We start from the raw sequence: 18623 nt of genomic DNA, 5'->3' as shown, positions 1-18623 counted from the left end.
CTGAGTGGATTCATACCGCATTCGGACCCATTGTCTTGCCTGCGCCGTTACAATCTGTATACATTAAACAGGTTATAAGATAGACAATGCAAAAATAGGTAATTTCTTACTGTTTTTTTTTATACAATCACTGCTTATAGCCCTTGCGTGCTCTGTACATACAAACAACAACCTCACCTTAGGCCTCACCTTAAACCTCACTACTAAAAAAGTCTATATAAGTTGTAATACAATATACTTTTTAGGCTTAAGTACAATTTAATACAACTTAGAGACCCACTACAACTCTACGATGCACGTGATCGTAACGTATCGTATTCTACGAATCGTAGTCCTTCCTGTTGGTCACGCTGGGGGACTTTCACTATACAGTTGGGACGTTACCATGCCAAATTTTATGCCTATATATACCCCCTCCCTCCGCTCATACCCATCCCCTAAGTTGTACACAACATCTTCAGAAAAAAGCAAGTAGCCATGCAACTTCACCAATATACCGCTCCTGCTCTCATCCTCACTTTCCTGCTTGCGGGTGCGCTTACTCTTAAAAATCAGCTGCTACGCCTTCCAGATCCCTGCGTCCATCCGGTATGTCTACAACCCCCATAACACAGCTAACATCACCCAACTCTCTGAAACTCCTCTCGGCGCGTTCTCTATCTCTGTCTCTCAAGCTCAAACCCCCCCACATCTCTACCCCAGTCTATCTCTCCAGTCCGCCATCAGAATCCCCCTCACCCTCACCATCCTCTTATCTTAGACCCCAATACTCCTCCGCCATACTTATTGTTGTCACCGACGCCAGCTTGTTAGATTTCTGTACGACGAAGATACAAGTGCGCTTGGTATGGACGACGGAATGCCTTTAACTGCGTCGGATTCTTCATTCTCGCTTGAGCTGCAATGGCAGGCATACGCTCCCATACAAGCGATGACAGAAGAGGAAGTTGGGCATGGAGAGCCTGGAAACGTGGGGACATATGATGGGATCTGTGAGGGTTGGAACCGAAAATGTGGCTGCAAAAACCAATGCCCGAGTTAAATTCTATTTAATGATAGTATAAGAAGTAAATATATATACATGCAATGCTCCAAACCCCTAGAAATGCAATTGAAAAACATGAACGAAAAATTCAATATCCACTCGTAATTCCAATTCATTACCACATTCCTCTCCTGCTTAGACGCACTGCAAATTGAATCCGTTCAAATAGATGGGAATCGCAGAATCCTTCTGTCCGTCCAGATCAGCGTATGTTTGGTCCTTGCCATTAAGATTAATGATCCAATTGAAGTTCTGGAAGAAGCAGCGCGTTGTGTATGTAGACTTGATAAGTTGGGCTGACGTCCCGATGATAGCACCGTTCTGGTCGATTGCGCTGCCGCGGAATAGATCGGGGAGGTTGCGCGCGATGCCGTCGCCGGGAACTGTTGCGGTTGCACTAGCGCCGGTTTGGTCGTTCGTCACGGAGATGGTGATTTCAGGAACAGTGTCGCGGGATGATAGGGCTGGGGCAGCACTGATGGCGGAGGCGAAGATAGTGGCGACGAGGGCGAGAGTGAACTTCATTTTGATTTTAGAGTTTTTGGCTGGAATGAATTTGGTGGGTTGAAGTGGGTGTGCGAGCGAGTGTCGTAAGGAAATATATAGAACACAGACACAGATGGAAATCGAAAGGAAGTGGAAGAGAAGAATGAACTGTTGGTTGGATTGTTGGTGAGTGATGATGGAAGAGTAATACAAAGGAGAAGACGGTATCCTTTATATCTCTGTGTTGAATCCGAGCAGCTCATCGCAGAGGAAGTCCTGAACACTACTAGCCTATTCACCGACCTCTTCGGCGAGCATTATCCTCAGCTTTTGCTACTCCTCAGCTCAGCCATGCCATTTCCTGGGCAGCCCTAATTACTTTCTGTGCGAGTTCGGTGCGGAGAAGAGGAGTTTTTCGACGGTATGCTTCTTACTTCAGCGTAGCTCAAGGCGCAGCCTGCAGGGTGAAATTAAGCTTATGCTTAGCTTCGCCAGCGCCCCAGCCACGAACCACACGGTGACACTGCATTTGGCGAATTTTAGGAGAATTTTAAGAGCGAAAAAACAAGACTACGCCACAACGAGGTAATGATGAGATTTCCCTGGTTGATTGGAGAACCGTTTGCGCTAAGACTTGTATGAGGCGGGGTTGTTCCGGGCGGAGCGGAATGCCCGTGACCGCTGCTATTTTTGACTCCCGCTTAGTGCATCCGGGCGGTTGGAGCTAGACTTATTGGGAAGGCGGTTGACATTGGCAGAAGGTCCCTATTTGTTAAGGACGTTTCAAGGTCTCCTGCCTCTCAGCAACACCCCTCTCCCATACCAATTGAAATAGTTCTGCTCTCTCTCTCCGCCCTTATGTATTCGGTTAGCGTAGACCGTATTGCTTGAAATCTTCAGGTTAGATTGTCTTGGCTCTCTTGGCCTGACTGAGGTCATCGGCTGCCAAGGACCGTCGGGGCTGAGAGCTGAATCAAAAGACGGTGGCTTTTGTCGTCGACACCGAGGGAAGCGGTGAGATCGCCAAGGACACATTCAGATTACCTCTCGTGTTGCATTTTGGGAAAACTTAAGGGGAGTTTGGAGCTACATCGATAACCACCTACAACGGCAGGCGTTATGTTTGTATTCGCTGAAAATCTTCCCTTGTTGGCACCTATTCCCTCTATTTCGGTCCACCCACTCATTGCATTGCAATTCCCAATCGTACCGCATGAACGTTTCTTTATTCTTACAGTTTCCTCATACAGCCTCTTCGAGGTCCATACTGATCCCGTTGCCTATCGTACAAACCCCTATCCCCTAATCTATATTCAAAAAAAGGTTCTCGCACCGTTCCTCACCCAGTCCCTAGAATCCTCACTACAGTTCACTACCTTCCAGCCTCATCTAACCCTATAACCTCGCAAATGGTGCTAACCTCGTTGAGACCTCCCTCCAGACCCCTTCCAACCACTCTGCCCCCCCAAACCAAAACGCTACCGCGCCAAGAACTACACTCCCTGGTACCAATAACATCAAAACCAAATACCGAACCATCCCCCACCACACCGTCTCTAAACTCCTTCTCAACGCCTTATCCTCATCCATCCTCGGAAACCCCTCTTTCGGGACGTCATGTCCAAGAAACCTGCACAATGGTTCCCATTCAAATTCCGCGGAATGTAAAACTAAAAGATTTTGCTTAGGTACTAATTTTTTGACATTTTCACTATGCCTCTCATATGCCTGCTTCGCCCCAGGTCCACCATATTCATTCCCATTATGTGCTCGAAACACCGCATGCAACATCCTCATCATCGGCGCCATCTGCGTAACTCCCACAATTCTTGCAAGCGCAAAAAGCCGCCATGTAAAAAGACACCAAATGGAATCTTGCATACTGCGTTCCCAATCTTCATATTCTCTGACTGTCAAAATGACCTTCGCATCCGGATACGCATCAACTAGTTGCGCGGCGAAGATCGTGGATGGGATGTCGGTGACAGCGTCGTAGTCGCCGAGGAGTTTATCGAATTCTTTTCTGCCGTATGGTGGAAGAGTGTTGGGACTCGTTTTAGACGTGAGGAGAGTAAGGTTGATGGCTTCTTGCCACAGCGTGATTTGTGAGGGCTGAGAAAGCACGGCACGCATCGTGTGTGGTGTGTAGCCTAGTTTGCGGAGTGCGCTTGCGATAGATGTTGTTCCCGTGCGACACATGCCCAAGACAAGAACGCGCACGGGGAGTTTGCGTGCAGCGTGGTTATGGTCGATGAGACGGGTTGAAGCCATTTTGAAGGCGATTGATTTGGAATTGATGGAGTGTTGGAAGAGTCGTTGGGTTGGTATAAGTAGGCTATGAGGGAAGGTGGGTTGACGGAATAGGCTAAACTAACGGGTTGTAGGGCCGGGAAGCGAAGGGAAGGATTTGAGTTTGAGGCAAGGACTCAAGAATTTTGAGCCGGCGAATGCGATTTTCAGATCATAGAGGCGTTTTGCGCAATATTGGGAGCTATACGTTATGGTCCGATGCAAATCCGATATCCAGGAATGGCGCGGTGCTGCGATATACAGCTACTGGACCAGCCAGGATCGATTGATTGACTCGCAGATCATTTGCAAGGTATGAAACCCAAACCCGGGTGACAAACCTTAGGTGAGTTTATCAAAGCCGGCCCTTTGACTTATTCCTCAGCTCTTCATTCCACTGCTCAATAAACCTGCTCGTAAGAATGCGCATCTCAATCGCCTCCTCCGATTGCGCATCCGCCATGTTTCTGATCTGATAACTCTTATGCGCCCAAGTAGTCGCAGGCTCCCACATCTCAATGTTTGCATGAAATATCGCGGCAACGCGATACGCTTGGGCATAGTAGTCCACAAGACCCTCCTCTTCAACCAATTCTGCAAGCCTTAGACTCTCCTCTGCAAGCCTCTGTGCTTTCTTTCTGGCCATCACGGTCTTGGCTACCTCTAGCGTCAGCTGCGGTTCCAATTCAAAGAATCCTTTCCGGATCTCGTGGCGTCGGTGATCACTAGCCCAGGCAGCGTTTCCAGATTGTCCGGCACAGGCCTCACAGGCGCATTTGAACCCATACTGATCTAGTCTTCTTTCCCGGTCGGACTTCGAATATAGAAGAGGGATGTAAGTAACCGAAATCTCCTCACCCTCCGCGATTGGCCTCGTCGCATACACCACCCGTTTACGCAGCCGTTCCGTCCAGTAATAACCTGAATTAGGACGACACGAATGATTGATCCGAGCAATTTTTGTGAACAGGCCTATCTCATTTCCAGTGCTATACGCATTGCTCCGAAAGACTGTTTTGAGCCGATGATATTCTGTCTCGTCCGCTTCGCCGGGAAGTACGTGCGCTGATAGAGACAAGACATCGGCCTGGTCCCCTTCAGACAGCGCGTCGAAGGCCTCACCGATTAGGATCTGGATGGCATCAAGAGGGTATCCAATGCCTTCGTGCATCCTCGGAGGCCGGATGAGGATGGTTGGTGCGTCTTCCATGATAACAGTTCCTGGTTCCATTGCTCTTGTTGCAAACACGCCCAGTCCTTTTCCTGGACTCTGTTTAATAATAAAGTTCTCCCGCGGTACTGCGCAGAAGAAATTGCTGGACTCCCATGATGGCACTGAAGGAAGGTTGCATGTAAAATGCGCTACATCGATGGATGCATGAATGGGGGTCAAGATGGTGGCTAGTACGGGGAAAGCCAACAAACGGTGAAAACCAGCCATCACGAATATTGAACCTAACAATTAAGCTTTTGAGAACGAAAGGAAGAGATACTCTCGAACAAAATCATCTTGGCAGCTTGCTTTTGTATTTTTGCCGCTGGTCAGCACGAAACACAATTGGGTTTCATCTCTGCGTCGCGAACGCACCACCGCCTCCTGGCACAGGCAATGCAGTTGTAGCCGAGATTAGGACTTGAATGTGACGACGGCGTTTTACCATGTTAGCCGCAAAAAAAAAGGCAACATACTTTACGGGATGGTGTGTGTGTGAAGGTCTGATTTTGAGATAGTTTCGCGATCCCGATTGATGATTATGAGGTTTGGTTGATGCGAAACGGACTTGGTTGGACCGAGTGTTTGACATTGTGACTCAGAAAGGGTGGTGCTAGCCGACTCGGGAGTCGGGATAACTTGCCGTTTCTCGGTTTCAGGTCAATGTGTCGCACAGGTATGATTTCTTGTTCAAATCAAGGAGAACAGCAATGGGATGCAGTCTTCTGTTCCTGATTAGATCCTGTCACCCCCATTGGAAATCTCGAATGAATACGGATCCGTTTAGAGCACTTTGTCAATAAAGAAATCTATCAACCACGTTAAGCGGATGCGATTCTATGCCTCGATTTTCGAACATCATCCCACCATTACATGCTCCATGTGAATCTTACAGCATTTATCCCATAGCCGCCGCCTTCCTTTTTATAAACTTCCCCTCCGGCCCCTCGAGATGCGCATCCAGCACCGCCGTAGTCCCACTTAAGACACTCTTAATCGCCTCTGGCAGCAGTTTCTCCAGTTCCCCCGCCGCACTCGCATGCGCCGCCCAAATCTCACCTCCTGCCGCCGCCTTCGCAATCCCTGAGTAATCCGGCGAGGGCATAAATGAAATATTAAGTTCCTCGTTGCTCACTTTCGACCCCTCCCCATTCGGATGTACAAGTAGCATGCTTTTCCTTGGCGCATTCCATCCTTTGTTGTTGAGCACGATGGTCAAGACCGGGATCTTGTAGCGTCTTGAGATCCAATACACGGAGCCAGGGACGCTGAATAGATATGTGCCGTCCCCAACAATTTGACATACGAACTGTTTCTTGCCTTCGGTGTCGGAGGCGAGCTTGATACCTAACGCTGCACCACCGGACCAACCGAGGCCGCCACCACCACAGTTAAGCCAGGAGCCTGGGAGTGTGGCTTGCAGTTGGTCGGCAACGAAGGAGGTCTGGGTCACGGCTTCAATGACCCAGAGTGTGTCCTCCGGGCAGTGTCTTTTCAGCTGTTGTGCGAGATAGGGTGTGCCGAAATGGCCGTTTGAATCTACTCTCGCTTCGCTCGCAATCGCTATCAGTTTCTTCTTGTGGGATTCTTGGAGCGTCGTCCAACGGTTCGAGAACAGATTGCTGGAGATTTTGTCTTTGAGATTAGACGTTAGGTAGGCGTTCAGTTGGCCTAACGAGGTGTAGGAGTCCGCGCGGTATCGCTGGAGTGCCTTGAGGTAGAAGACTGGCATCTGCTGTTTTAACGGGTCGACGTCAATGTGAAAGACCTTGGCGCCTGCTTTGGGATGGCATTGCGTATTTATCCATGGGACATCGCAGTCTAGGACGACGATTACATCGGCGGTTTTGATACTAGGTTCGATACCGTATCGAAGGCCTAGCCAGGCTGGGTGGTTGGCTGTAAACAATTAGCAAGACTACTATGCAATTTTGGGAGGAGGCTTCGTAATATCGAGGGCCTAGACATACCCGGGAAGCACATGTCGCTCCCACCAGTATCAAGCACTCGGAGCCCCTTGACATTATCCGCCAACTGCACCAGCTCCTCCACCGCCGCATGGTTCCGTCCGCTGTACCCAGTAATCACAAGCGGCTCTTGGGCATTCACCAAAGCCTCCGCTATCGTCTTAACTCCACTCATCGGGAGGGCTGCTGGTTCGACGGGGTGCCAGTATTCCTGCTCCAACTTGTATGGTGCAAGGTCCTCCTCCATAGCCTCTCGTGCGCCGTAGAGATATACCGGGCCTTTAGGATCACTCATCGCGAACGACAATGCTCGATTGACCATTTGCTGCTCCACGTGAGCCCAGATACCCCTCCTAGCCCATTCCACTCATACGAACCTTGACATTCTTCCCCGTCTTTATTTCTCCAGTATACCTGCAATATTGCGCAACAATTTGCTTCTGATCCGGCACATCCTGTATCCAATGTATATACTCTGTCCTGCTTCCCCTCATTTCTCCTTCTAGCGTAAACGGTGACAGTCCCGCAAATATCAAAACCGGCGCTCGTCCTGTGGACGCATTATGCACCGCCGCCCCGAGCCCCTGGGTCCCTACATCTACGTGAACGATAACGCATTGAGGTTTTCCAGTCAGTCGCGCGTAGCCGTCAGCCATAGAGAGAGCGACCATCTATAGCCCCACATGCTAGCGTCAGCGTTGACGAACTGAGAAACTGGCTCCAATTCGGCAGGCACCCTCCGAAACACGGAGGAAACAGCAGTCGAGGAGAAAGAGAAGAGAATCCCACCTCATTCGGACAAGTAATAATCTTGGGGAATTTACCCTTTTTCTCATTTTGTCCTTTGACAATGGCTTCTATAATGCTGGGGTGGTCGGAGCCGAGATTCACAAAGCAATACGTGACGCCGGCCTCCCAGATGGCCTCGAAGAAGGCGAAAGACGCAGTATATACCCTGTACCTGCATTAGAGCTTCTCTACAGCCCTCCTTAAATCTTGCGGTTTGACTCACATGGTGTTGGTAGCCAAGCTCTTAATCCGTTCCGATAGAAAGGCGTGGAATGCTCTTAGAAGTAAAGTTTTGGAGCGCAGGACGAGAGAATACGGCGCTCTTTAAAGCTTTGAAAAAGGGTCGGGATACTCATGGCCCTTTTGGCGGGCGGCATAGTTACTTGGTGGGGGCTTCCCCGCAGCGCGTCAACCTAACCTCTCTCTCTGCTTCAAAAGATGCGGTATTCGGCAATGCAAGGCACGGAATTAACCCCGTCGGCATTCCGCGGCTTGACGCAACACCGAGGATCGTATGGCTTACTCAGCACGTGGCAAACTTCAACAAAGACAAAGTCTCTTCCCACCCAATGCTGTCAAATCGCAGGTTTCGCTCGAGCGTCATGAAAATATCCCGCTAACCCCCTTAGAATGATGTCAACTGGGGAATCAAATTATATTTGAATGTCGTATAACATTGTACCTAACGACTGAATCATCACCCTTCCCGCAACAATCCCCTTCACTCCTGCGCAATCGTCGGCGCAAAGCAACCGCAAACGCCGCCAGCAATTCATCCATAGCCGCAACACTTGCTGCACGCCGATAAGCATCCGTTGCATCGTCCAAGATATCCACCGCCATCCCGTTCACCATTGCCGCTTTCGACTTTCCAGAGAGCAATTAGATGAGTTGAGGAACAGAACTTCGAGGAAGCCCGGCGCTGATCTCTGCCCCTGGGACGAGCTTCTTCAATTGCTCCGAGATAGAGTTGCGAAGGACGGAACCGTAGACAACAGACGCAATAGCTGAGATACGGGAGCGAGCTGCACCTGCCAACCCTCCCATGCCGATCGCCTTTTGGTCTCTCAGGGCCATGGTTGCGAATAATCCACAGACAGCTTCTTGCATGCGAACAAGGAGGAAGCCAAGGACGGCCAGAACATGAGCCGTTGTCTACTTATCTTCGTCTGCGAATGCCTCAGCTCTCAGTAGAGCCGATCGGACGGTAGTGCCAATACGGGGAATGATTCAAGGTGAGACTTTGGAGGCTAGAAAGTCACGTGATGCTTGCTTCATGATGCGGCAGCCCCTGCGACCGCGGAGAGCCAGGCGTACTTATCACTAGTAATTGGCTAGAGGGATTGGATTATTTGTGGCCACACGAGCGCTATCGCGCAAAGTTGCGATGCGCTAATGCCAAGGTAGGTAATCATGCACACTCAGCGAATTTTCTTTGGCAGATGAATGGGCATATAAGGGGCCGGGTAGTTTGGGGAGATTTCTGTGACCATGTTAACCTGGCTCGGAGAGAATGTTTGGGAGTTGGAAGGAGGATACGCACCCAAGAATACAAAAGCCACGATAGCAACACTGCCCGTAGTCAGAGGCGCAAGAACCTAAACGCTGTTCCAAGGATGTACCACACCTCCCCAGCTAAGCCGCCTTAGGAAGACGAAGAAGTAACTGGTGAACAGGACTCGCACAACGAAGTCGAAATCCTTCCTTCCTCGATCCCTAAGAATGTGAGCGGGTAGTAGAATAGCGTGAAGAGCACCACCCCCGGCAAATCGAGGGCTGCGAACATGTAGAAGCAACTTTCTCCATTTGGTGCCGTGTGGTGAGGCCAAAGCCAACTCCAAATTCACAAGGGGACTATCCCGACTAAGCAAACATGGTCGCCGTAAAAAAAAACCCCCCCGTGTACCGATAAGAACAAGTTCACGTAGGACAATCTGGAACGAGGTCTATGTTGAGGAAGCGATACCAAGCAGTGTTATGGCGTCAATGACCGTGTTCACGTGCTTTACTTGTGATCCTACGGATACCCGACGATGCTTAGAGTTCAGATCTTGGAGAGGGATACTGCTGATTCTTACCGTCGTCCAAAGAGATCACCCAAGCGTCCAATGAGAAGATATGCGCATGCTTGGCACTGCGGAAGTCAGAAATGTGCTTTTTGTGAGAACTTTCGTAAACTAACCAGAGTGTACGTATACCCAATCCAGACAAAATTTGAATCAGGACCAATTTCGGCGTTGGCCATGCCAAAAAACGATGTAATGACGGCGGTAGCATTGAGAACGTTAGTGGAAGGACCAGTAAGATCTCTCTCGCAGACTTACAAAGTAACTACCAAGAACCAGCTTGCGGGTAAATACTCCTTTGGCAACTCATCAGATTGGGCAATCTGGGCGAGTGGGAGGCCTGGCTTGAACCTTTTTTACTGTCAAAGGCTTCTATTTGGTTGGCTTGGTCGATATGCGTCTCTGGGTCGCTTTTGGATGCCATCGGGAAGGACGGATGTTGAAGGAAGAAGAATGCGCAGGCCCACAGTCTTCAATTCGTGCAAAGGGTTGAGGAATAACAATGCTTTATGTTGCTAACTGCATTTAACATGAAATAGAGCTAGACAACTATTTGCATCTCTCTCTTCGATTTTGTGCCCTCATTCAGAAATCCCAACGCGGCCCGCGGAGGTCTCGGTAGCGCTACAAGTACCAAAACTGGGGAAGGCGATATCAAGAATGGGCGGAAACATAAGGTCGTCCGCACGGCCTCTGACCCCATCCCTGTGCTAAATTCACATTCTTTGTATTCTGTTGCATTTCTGATCTCCCTGCTCTTCAGCTTAAAAGATTAAATACTTAGCACGATCAAATCAAGCCCGTGAAGCCTTTGAGCTATCTCCAACTATTAAGATGCCATGGACTACAGTGGACTACAGTTCTGTGATCAAGCGCTAGGGAGAAAGTACCACTTGGTGGCTAATGAAATTTACTATATCAAGTGAAGTGGATGGAATCATCAATATGGATTATTAGGTAACTAGTTACTGTTGAATCTAAATATGGTTGACTCGCGCTTAGCGTCCAATAGTCTAGTAATAACCAACCCCTGTCTTGGCCCGAGTCACGTGCCGTGAAGGGTCCTCCGCAGGAGGGTCTAGTCGCCAGTGTAATTTTTGGTAGCTTGGGGGCCTTGGTTTGTATGGACAAATCTACCTCCCCCTAACTTTAGCGCGACCTAGCATCTCTCCATTGCTCTTTTTGCTAGGCTTAGCCTGAGAATAAATTAATTTATCTAATGTAGCGTTAACTAGTTAGTATAAATTTTTAGGAAAATTACTGTTGCGTTTGCCAAAAGGTCAACCTCCCAGCTAGCACAGCAGAAGGGTATATATAGACGGATAGCTGTATGCGACACACCCCCCAGCTCGAACAGTGGAACGAGAGGTGAAACAACCTCAACATACCCCCCTAGCCTAAGCAACAGAACTTAGAGACGGATCTAGTAAGGTAGCCTCTGTAATAGACGCACTACCTAAATGCTCTTTGCTAAGCGTAGGAATTAAACACATAGTGCTTAGAGATAATGCAATCCTATTAGTGGAACAGGGGTGTAAAAATTTTTGTGCGCTAACTATCTACACTACGCTGCAAACTAGGCTTATAACTGTTGCGTTTGCCAAAAGGTTAACCTCCTAGCTAGCACAGCAGAAGGATATATATAGACGGATAGCTGTATGCGACAATTACACTATAGGTTGTAAAGATGACCCTGTGCTTGTAACGATGCGCTAGAGTTGTTCCATCTCGGGTTGCCCGACGAACCGATATATGAAGGTTCCTCGTATCTGCCTCGACCCTGCCCTGGCCTCTGCTGTACCCCTATTCCCCTAAGTATTTAGCTGCACCTCTCCCCTTAGCTAGCTTAGTAGTTTTCTGATATCCTCTCGTACAAGGCCTATAGGTGTCAATGGAATTCCCAGGTTTCTGAGTCCCCATGTAAGGGCGGAGCTCGATACCAGTACACCAATACAACCAAAAGGTGCGAATAATCAACCAACGGTTGATATCTGCGTACAGAATAGTATATATACCCGTCGCACGTAAGCGCCATCTCGGCCTTACATTTATTCGCACCTTTTTGGTTGTATTGGTGCAGTGGTACAGAGCTCCGTCCTTACACCCCACGCACTCCCATATGCCTCTGAGTTAGTTCACATCGCATTCGGACCTGTTGTCTTGCCTGCGCCGTTACATAGTCTACACAAGCAAATAGTTTACTATAATAAAATTTTAGCACCTTGTACTTTAATTAACAATGCATCTACTAATTAACCTTTTATATACTAGCTACTATTTTATATATACATTAACTATTAGTTATTTTTTTTTCATCTTTTTAGTTATAGTAATAGAGTAACGTGCATCCCTGCGACGCGAGCCACCCTGTGTGAGAGCCAAATGAGGGGTTCTTTGACTTCAGCGAGCTCAAACATCGTGCGCACAGTCTGTGCAATCGTGGTTCTATTAAAATAGTGAGCTATAGTCAATCCTAAATCTCTATAATCTATTCTTTATTAAAATTACATGCAAGTTATTGTCTCTAAGCCTAGTTTGTACCGCGCCTTCTTTCGTAGCGTAGTATGCTTCCCTTCCTATAGCGCTAACATAAAGTCCTTATCACTCTAAATTCTATAGAAGGCCTCTATATAAGGCTCTAAACATTGTTCTACTGCTCTAAAGTCATTGCTAGCCTTTAGCGTGCTGTCGCAAGCAAATTTATGTAGGGTCTCAGTGGCGATCGGTACCTCAAGCAGAAGCAAATCACGAATCCTGAGTAGTGCGAGATAACCCCAGACTTACTTAGCTCATACACTCACAAGTATTATATTGTAAGATATACAACAAGCGCTTAGAAGATGATTAATCCGTCCGAAGATTAGGAGCAGTGTTAGAAACAGCATGGCCACAGCGCATGGCGTTTGTTAGTCGATCCTCTAAAATGGAAAAACATATCGCCTCCAGCATAAGGTCTGTTCCGGTGCGGGTCGGCCATTCTCCCTGCTAGCGGTGGCGGCTCTAAGTACTATCCTATATACAGTAGGTTGCATCTTACGATAATTTGTAAGTGAACTAGGAGCAAGACTTTTGACGCGTGACTGCAAACAGGGGTGACAACTCTACATAAATCTGCGCGCCACACCGCCACACAAGGCTGATGAGGACTCCATGGCATCAGAGTGAGTTTCTGAGGCTCAAATGCGACCTTATTACGAGTATTAAGGATGATAATACCTAGACAATGGTGTTGTAGGGAGGGAAGTCTATTTTGCCATGAAAGTAGGTTCTCTGCGAATTAGGCCCGAAGGCCACAATGCAAACGTAATTTAGAAGTGCGAGGTATCTCATGTGTGTAAAATTAACTATAGTACACGACTTATAAAGCGAATATAGCAAATCTCCGTTTGCATGTTGAGTTATAGTCGCATGAAGTCGATGTACCCCTGGTATTTTCTGACACGACAGTTTTCGGCAGGCCTACATTGCCAACCGCAAACCTCCTCCTAATGACAATTCTGGCGCAAGTTAACCCTTTCCTGTACCCATACAAAGGTCAATACTACGAACCTGATTTGCAAATCTAGGGTATTTCTGCAGGGTATTTCTGCTATGAAGATGCTTTGTAAATGTTGTAGTCAAATCTTTCGAGGCCCTTGTCCACATGAAGAGCGAGACCATCACTATAGCGTCCGAGAGCTGGAGCAGGCAGCCTTCGAAAAATGCCATATCTGCCGCGTGTTGTGGAAGGGAATATCAAACAAAGCTCCCCACAAAGTAAAGGCGAACCCAACAGAGGCTACGGGCCACAGACATGTCCCGTCGAAGCCATATTCAAAACATCGAATGCGACACAAAGTCCTTTACACCAACCAGATATCGGAATTGTCTTTTGTGGTAGACCGAAACGGTGTGCTCAACGGTGTGCAAGGCTTCCTTTTCTGTCTCCAAACTACGAGCGGTAAGTAGAAGTTGCACTAATTACAGCTAAGTGAACTCTAATGTTATAATAGATGGACACAATCTACTCGGAAAATCCAGATCAGCCCTCCCTCAGACCTGGGATGAGAGCATGGATGTTGCAACAGAATGGCTATCAGCCTGTCAGAGAGATTATAAAAACTACCGCACTCATCTTTTCAGAGAGCTATATCCCGAAACGTCTTCTCTCCATCATCTGTTCATACCTAAAGAAGGTACAACTGGTGATAAACCCGGGATTACAGCTGGGTCAGATCCGATACGCCACGCTTAGCCATTGTTGGGGCTCTTCAAAACCCCTGACACTGACCTCTAACTCGCTTGCCGCGCTCCAGGCAGGAGTCGAGATCGCAATGCTCCCTCAAGTTTTCTAAGATGCCATATACACAAGCAAGTATCTAGGAATCTAGTTCACCTAGATTGATTCGTTGTGTATATTTCAAGACTCAAAAGACGATTGGGCCGAACAAGCGCCACAGATGAGCCATATCTATCGGAACGGGGTCATTAATATTGCACTAAGCGCAGCTGCAAACAGCAATGAAACTTGTTTCCTTAATAGGGACTTATCACAGGTGATACCTTGCATTGTACAGTCGCCTACCAAAAGTCATTAGCCACTTGTTACGGTCTACGGTTGGACCAGCGTAACTCCACCGGCAGTGCTCCACAATCTAGCTGGATTGGGGCAGGGCTTGCTTACGGACCAGTCAGAAGACACAGAAGCAGCACAGCTGCCTACAGTAATGGAGGAATGTGTTGTCTAATAAGGAAAGGCAGGCTATAAGTTAAGGGAGCCTAGGGGAGCTTAGGGAGCTCTTCTTAGCAGGCTCCTATAAACTCCTCCTGCTCCTCTTAGCACCTCCTGCACATGTATATAGTTCCTATATTAAACAACCTTTAGAAGGTGTGTTTAATGTTTAGTTTATTTTTTATATAAACTAAGTAGCATTTAGCTTTTTAAAGAGCTGTAATACTATTTATATATTTTACACTATATATACCTTTAACTTTATCTAATAGGACTGTTTAACTTAGCCTTTCTACTACTGCATTAAGAGTAAATGTTACAATCCTTGCTTCGTGGAAGCACTCGGGTCTTATGATATTCCTAGAGGAGGTAGGACAGAAAGGAGGGGCCAATCTGGTAGGGTGTACAGTCCTATGTACAGGCTATTAGGCTTAATAGAGAGTTTGTTGAGTGACTAGATTATAGTTTGCCCTGTGTGCAGCAGTAGGGAGGCTAGGGTTAAACAGTCCTATTAGACAGAATTAGAGGTATATATAGTGTAAGATATATAAATAGTATTACAGCTCTTTAGAAAGCTAAATGCTACTTAGTCTATGTAAAAAATAAACTAAACATTAAACACACTTTCTAAAGGTTATTTAATGTAGGAACTATATACATGTATTAGGGACGCTAAGAGAGCTAGTAGGAGCTAGTGGGAGCCTGCTAAAAGGGACTCCTATAGGCTCCCCTAAGCTCCTAGTAATACGCGGCCTGTCCTCCTATTAGACAACGCATTCTTCTATTACTGCAGGCAGCTGCGCTGCCTCTGTGTCCTCTAATTAGTCTGTAAGCAAGCCCTGTCCCAACCTAGCTAGATTGTGGAGCACTGCTAGTAGAGTTACGCTTGTCTAACTGTAGACTGTAACACGCTGCCCCCTCTCCCTAGCAGCGTCCTTACTGCTCTGCTTACATAACTGTGTTAGTAAAAGTTTATTTATAAAGTAAGCGCTTACCTACTAAAAGGCATCTTTAACATTTATTTTTCTTATACTAAATAGCTTGCTAGCCTTGTTTATTTTACTATCTCTATGTTACTCTTTACTTTAATCTTTTTTACTAGATAAAGATAAGGCCCTGCAGCACTTACTAATTTTTAAGGTTATTATGTGTGTTAACTTTATCCTTAGATAAGTGCGTTAAGTGTGTAAAAAAGCATAGTAAATGCAACACCTTTATCTTTAATGCTGCGTAGGATTGTTTAGAGAAGAAAAGAAAAGCGCTTCTTTAGAAGGCTAAAGCCTTATAGGCCTAGAATTATACACTACTAAATAAGCAGTAGGCTTAAGATTAGGAGCAACTTTATCTTTAAAAAAAGATATTAGAGGCAATAAATAAAAAGCGTTTTAAACAGAATTATATCTAAAAGTTACTAGATCTGCTAGAAGCTTGCTGCGTAAAATACTTAGAGGGGGACTTTTTCTCCTTAGATAAGATAAAAGCTCTTAAGGCTAAAGTAAAGGGCTATTTCTTTTCTTAACTTTTATTAGCTAAGACTTATCTCTAAAAGCTACTACTATCTAGTAATAACATAGCTGTTTCTTTTAATATAGGTGCTTTATTACTTAGCTAGTTTCTTTTAAACAAGCTTAAAGGTACTTTTATACTAACAGCTACACATTTTGTAAATTCTTAGCTAGTTTTTATATGTTTTTACTAGTAAGCTACTTTTTTTATTTTACTAAAAATTCTTTTTAGTTCTTTTAATTACTAATAATATATTTAACTTTATATTTTATCTTCTTATCTTTTTATTTTTACATAGATAAAGAGATTTCTTTAAGTGCTTTTTCTAGTTTAGAGATATAAAACTATAAGTAAATTTTTATGTGTAAAGAAAGCTTAAGCTTATAGTTGTCTTATTAAGTCTATAGAACTTTATAAAGTTCTATTTTTTTTTTTACTAGCTTCTTAGAAGGTCTTAGTATCTTAAGATTTTTAGTATTAAGATATATATAATCTCTAGAGTAGATTTCTAGTTCTAATTACTATAATTTATTTACATATTTCTCTATTATTTCTCTGCTAGACTAGGCTTCTATAGCTAACCTTTTATATATTTACTATAGGTCTATTAGCTAATCTATTAATTTCTATAAGTCTATAAGTTAGTTTTCTTATAGCATAAAGTAAGAATTATACTTAAAATTAGCTTTATATAGTGTTTCCTTTATTATAGCTAATTCTATATTGTTAATAGCTAGCTATACTATTAAAAGCTATTTTACCTAATTATTTTAGGTATAAAAAATGTACTTTCTTAAGTACTTTTTTACTTCTGTGTTTACTCTTTTAGTCTAACTATCTATTTGCAGGTAGTAGGCTGTTAATAGTTTATGCGTTATACTAAGGTGCTGCATTACTACTTTCTAGAAGCTGCTAGTAAACAGCTTATCTTAGTTAAAAATAATAGTCTTAAAGCATCTATGTACTAATACTATGTTTTATTTTAACTTATAGATAAATTCTTTAGCTATTATTATTTTCTTTAAGGGCTAAGTATGTAAATATTTAGTAGTTTTATTAAGTGCTACTATAATTATATTACACATTCTTTCTATCTCTAGTTCCTTAGACAGGGGTAGTTCTATAATAAAGTCTATTATAATTATTATTTATAGTAATTTTAGTGCTTTAATTAGTTAGAGGTACCTGTAGGCCTTATGCCTTTATAAGTTATTTTTGTTATAGATATTACATTCTCTAAGCACCTTTATGCATAATTACTTTATTTTTAGTATTTATTATAGTATAGCAGCCCTTAACTTCTTTTAGAGGGTGCCTATCTCTAGGTGTCTAAACATTAAAGATTTATAATATTCTTAGATTAAATTCTTCTATCTCTACTTATTTACTATAAGCATGTAGAATTCTTTTATAAGTTAAGGTTTATTATAGACTTATTCTTTATTAGTTTTTTTAAAAAGTGTAAACTTTTTTTTTTATTTTTTTTTTATTAAAGTAGTTTAGTCTTTAGCTAAGAGCGTTAGCTTACTAGTTCTATGCTTCTAGGACATGCTTAATAATGCAGTTAAACTAAGCAAGCTTTATTACTTATCTTACATGCATTAGTAAGAGTTTCTTTACTATTAAAAACATAACTAAATTTACATAGTTAGTTATAATATAAAATAGCTTTACTATTTTATGTAGTTCTATAGCCTATACTTTTATAGCATTTAATATTGCTTTTAGTTCTTTATTAGGTATGCTGTAGCCTACTTTAGGTCCTAAGAACTTTGTTAAATAGTATGTAACTAAGTGCTATTTTCTATCTTCTTATTTCTAATAAAGCGCGGCCCTACTAGCTTCTAGGGACGCGTCTGTGTGAATTTTAGTATCTAGTTGTAAGTTGTACATTCTTAGCACTAGCTTAGCTGTTATTGCCTGTTTTAGCGCTAGAAAGGCTTTATTTATTTCTAAAGTTTAGATAAATTTTACTATTACCTATTCCTTAGTTATAGTGTTTATTAATAGTATAGTAATTTTTAAGTAGTTTTTAATTATTTATCTAACATAGCTTAATAGCCTTAAGAATCTCTTTACTTCTTTAACTATTATAAGTTTTAGCTACTTAAGTACTTTTTATATCTTAGCTAAGTTAATTTTTATTTTTTTACTATTAATTATAAATCTTAGATACTTTATTTTAGTAACATAGAATTTGCATTTAAAGAGTTATAAGTAGAGTTTATATTTTCTAAGCTGCTCTAAGACTTTTTGTACTTTCTATACATAGTCTTCTAGGGTATCTTTTAAATAGATAAGGACGTTATCTAAATATACTAGAGTAAAGACATTAAAGTATAAGTTAAGAGCTATGTTAATAATTTACTAGAACATTGCTAGGGCATTTATTAGGCTAAATAGCATTACTAGTAGTTTATAAAGTCTTTATAAAGTCTTAAATGCTGTAAGCTACTTATCTTCTTCTCTTATCTTTATCTTATTAAATCTGTTCTATATGTTAAACTTTATAAAGTACTAGGTTCCTTTTAATTAGTTTATAATATTTTAT

The 18623-nt window shown here is 44.0% G+C and overlaps 7 protein-coding genes across 7 annotated transcripts; 2 read left to right on the top strand and 5 right to left on the bottom strand.

The window, feature by feature from the left end:
* Nucleotides 1–292: 292 nt before the first annotated feature.
* On the top strand, nucleotides 293–1150 carry BDR25DRAFT_353023 (uncharacterized protein; the record flags this gene model as incomplete). Its single annotated transcript, XM_033695090.1, has 5 exons — nucleotides 293–371; nucleotides 443–588; nucleotides 615–808; nucleotides 838–1037; nucleotides 1104–1150. The coding sequence occupies 5 exons, from the start codon at nucleotides 293–295 to the stop codon at nucleotides 1148–1150; spliced, it is 666 nt and encodes a 221-aa protein (XP_033549544.1).
* Nucleotides 1151–1180: 30 nt separating this feature from the next.
* BDR25DRAFT_283232 (uncharacterized protein) lies at nucleotides 1181–1705 on the bottom strand (the record flags this gene model as incomplete). Its single annotated transcript, XM_033688032.1, has 1 exon — nucleotides 1181–1705. Exon 1 carries the CDS (start codon nucleotides 1568–1570, stop codon nucleotides 1181–1183), a length of 390 nt encoding a protein of 129 aa, XP_033549543.1. The 5' UTR covers nucleotides 1571–1705.
* A 1068-nt stretch (nucleotides 1706–2773) lies between these two features.
* BDR25DRAFT_333069 (uncharacterized protein) lies at nucleotides 2774–3802 on the bottom strand (the record flags this gene model as incomplete). Its single annotated transcript, XM_033692802.1, has 2 exons — nucleotides 2774–2833; nucleotides 3041–3802. The coding sequence occupies 2 exons, from the start codon at nucleotides 3800–3802 to the stop codon at nucleotides 2774–2776; spliced, it is 822 nt and encodes a 273-aa protein (XP_033549542.1).
* A 373-nt stretch (nucleotides 3803–4175) lies between these two features.
* On the bottom strand, nucleotides 4176–5261 carry BDR25DRAFT_333068 (SET domain-containing protein; the record flags this gene model as incomplete). The annotated part of the gene is made up of 2 exons (XM_033692801.1): nucleotides 4176–5119; nucleotides 5246–5261. The coding sequence occupies 2 exons, from the start codon at nucleotides 5259–5261 to the stop codon at nucleotides 4176–4178; spliced, it is 960 nt and encodes a 319-aa protein (XP_033549541.1).
* A 574-nt stretch (nucleotides 5262–5835) lies between these two features.
* On the bottom strand, nucleotides 5836–8099 carry BDR25DRAFT_283224 (thiamine diphosphate-binding protein). The gene is made up of 5 exons (XM_033688031.1): nucleotides 8013–8099; nucleotides 7790–7955; nucleotides 7378–7671; nucleotides 7004–7325; nucleotides 5836–6932 (listed from the first exon to the last, which is right to left on the bottom strand). Coding segments are annotated over exons 1-5 (1785 nt in total). The 5' UTR covers nucleotides 8015–8099; the 3' UTR covers nucleotides 5836–5931.
* Nucleotides 8100–8381: 282 nt separating this feature from the next.
* Nucleotides 8382–9146, bottom strand: BDR25DRAFT_302415 (uncharacterized protein). The gene has a single exon (XM_033689788.1). It carries the CDS (start codon nucleotides 8864–8866, stop codon nucleotides 8672–8674), a length of 195 nt encoding a protein of 64 aa, XP_033549539.1. The 5' UTR covers nucleotides 8867–9146; the 3' UTR covers nucleotides 8382–8671.
* Nucleotides 8933–14582, top strand: BDR25DRAFT_353021 (uncharacterized protein; the record flags this gene model as incomplete). Its single annotated transcript, XM_033695089.1, has 29 exons — nucleotides 8933–8942; nucleotides 8974–9046; nucleotides 9078–9396; nucleotides 9439–9521; nucleotides 9580–9789; nucleotides 9831–10253; nucleotides 10301–10334; nucleotides 10401–10589; nucleotides 10627–10704; nucleotides 10735–10782; nucleotides 10916–10972; nucleotides 11204–11223; nucleotides 11614–11652; nucleotides 11760–11850; nucleotides 11885–11929; nucleotides 11986–12034; nucleotides 12232–12311; nucleotides 12564–12613; nucleotides 12715–12807; nucleotides 12845–12904; nucleotides 12991–13052; nucleotides 13091–13158; nucleotides 13260–13375; nucleotides 13422–13795; nucleotides 13848–14064; nucleotides 14090–14180; nucleotides 14235–14318; nucleotides 14378–14424; nucleotides 14462–14582. 29 exons carry the CDS (start codon nucleotides 8933–8935, stop codon nucleotides 14580–14582), a joined length of 3231 nt encoding a protein of 1076 aa, XP_033549538.1.
* Between the last annotated feature and the right edge of the window lie 4041 nt (nucleotides 14583–18623).

The sequence above is a fragment of the Lindgomyces ingoldianus genome, assembly GCF_010093535.1.
Source record: "Lindgomyces ingoldianus strain ATCC 200398 unplaced genomic scaffold BDR25scaffold_10, whole genome shotgun sequence".
NCBI classification, from domain to species: domain Eukaryota; kingdom Fungi; phylum Ascomycota; class Dothideomycetes; order Pleosporales; family Lindgomycetaceae; genus Lindgomyces; species Lindgomyces ingoldianus.
Note: the sequence above shows the minus strand (reverse complement) of the source record. Positions and strands in the feature narration are given on the sequence as shown.

What these genes read in the sequence shown, in the direction of transcription:
- BDR25DRAFT_283224 (XM_033688031.1), bottom strand. An exon ending in TTATTACTTGTCCGAATGAG is followed by an intron (nt 7,672 to 7,789) that starts GTGGGATTCTCT and finishes GTGGGGCTATAG; the next exon opens with ATGGTCGCTCTCTCTATGGC. An exon ending in GAGCGACATGTGCTTCCCGG is followed by an intron (nt 6,933 to 7,003) that starts GTATGTCTAGGC and finishes AATTGTTTACAG; the next exon opens with CCAACCACCCAGCCTGGCTA.
- BDR25DRAFT_302415 (XM_033689788.1), bottom strand. Translation starts at nt 8,866, where the DNA reads ATGGCCCTGAGAGACCAAAAGGCGATCGGCATGGGAGGGTTGGCAGGT.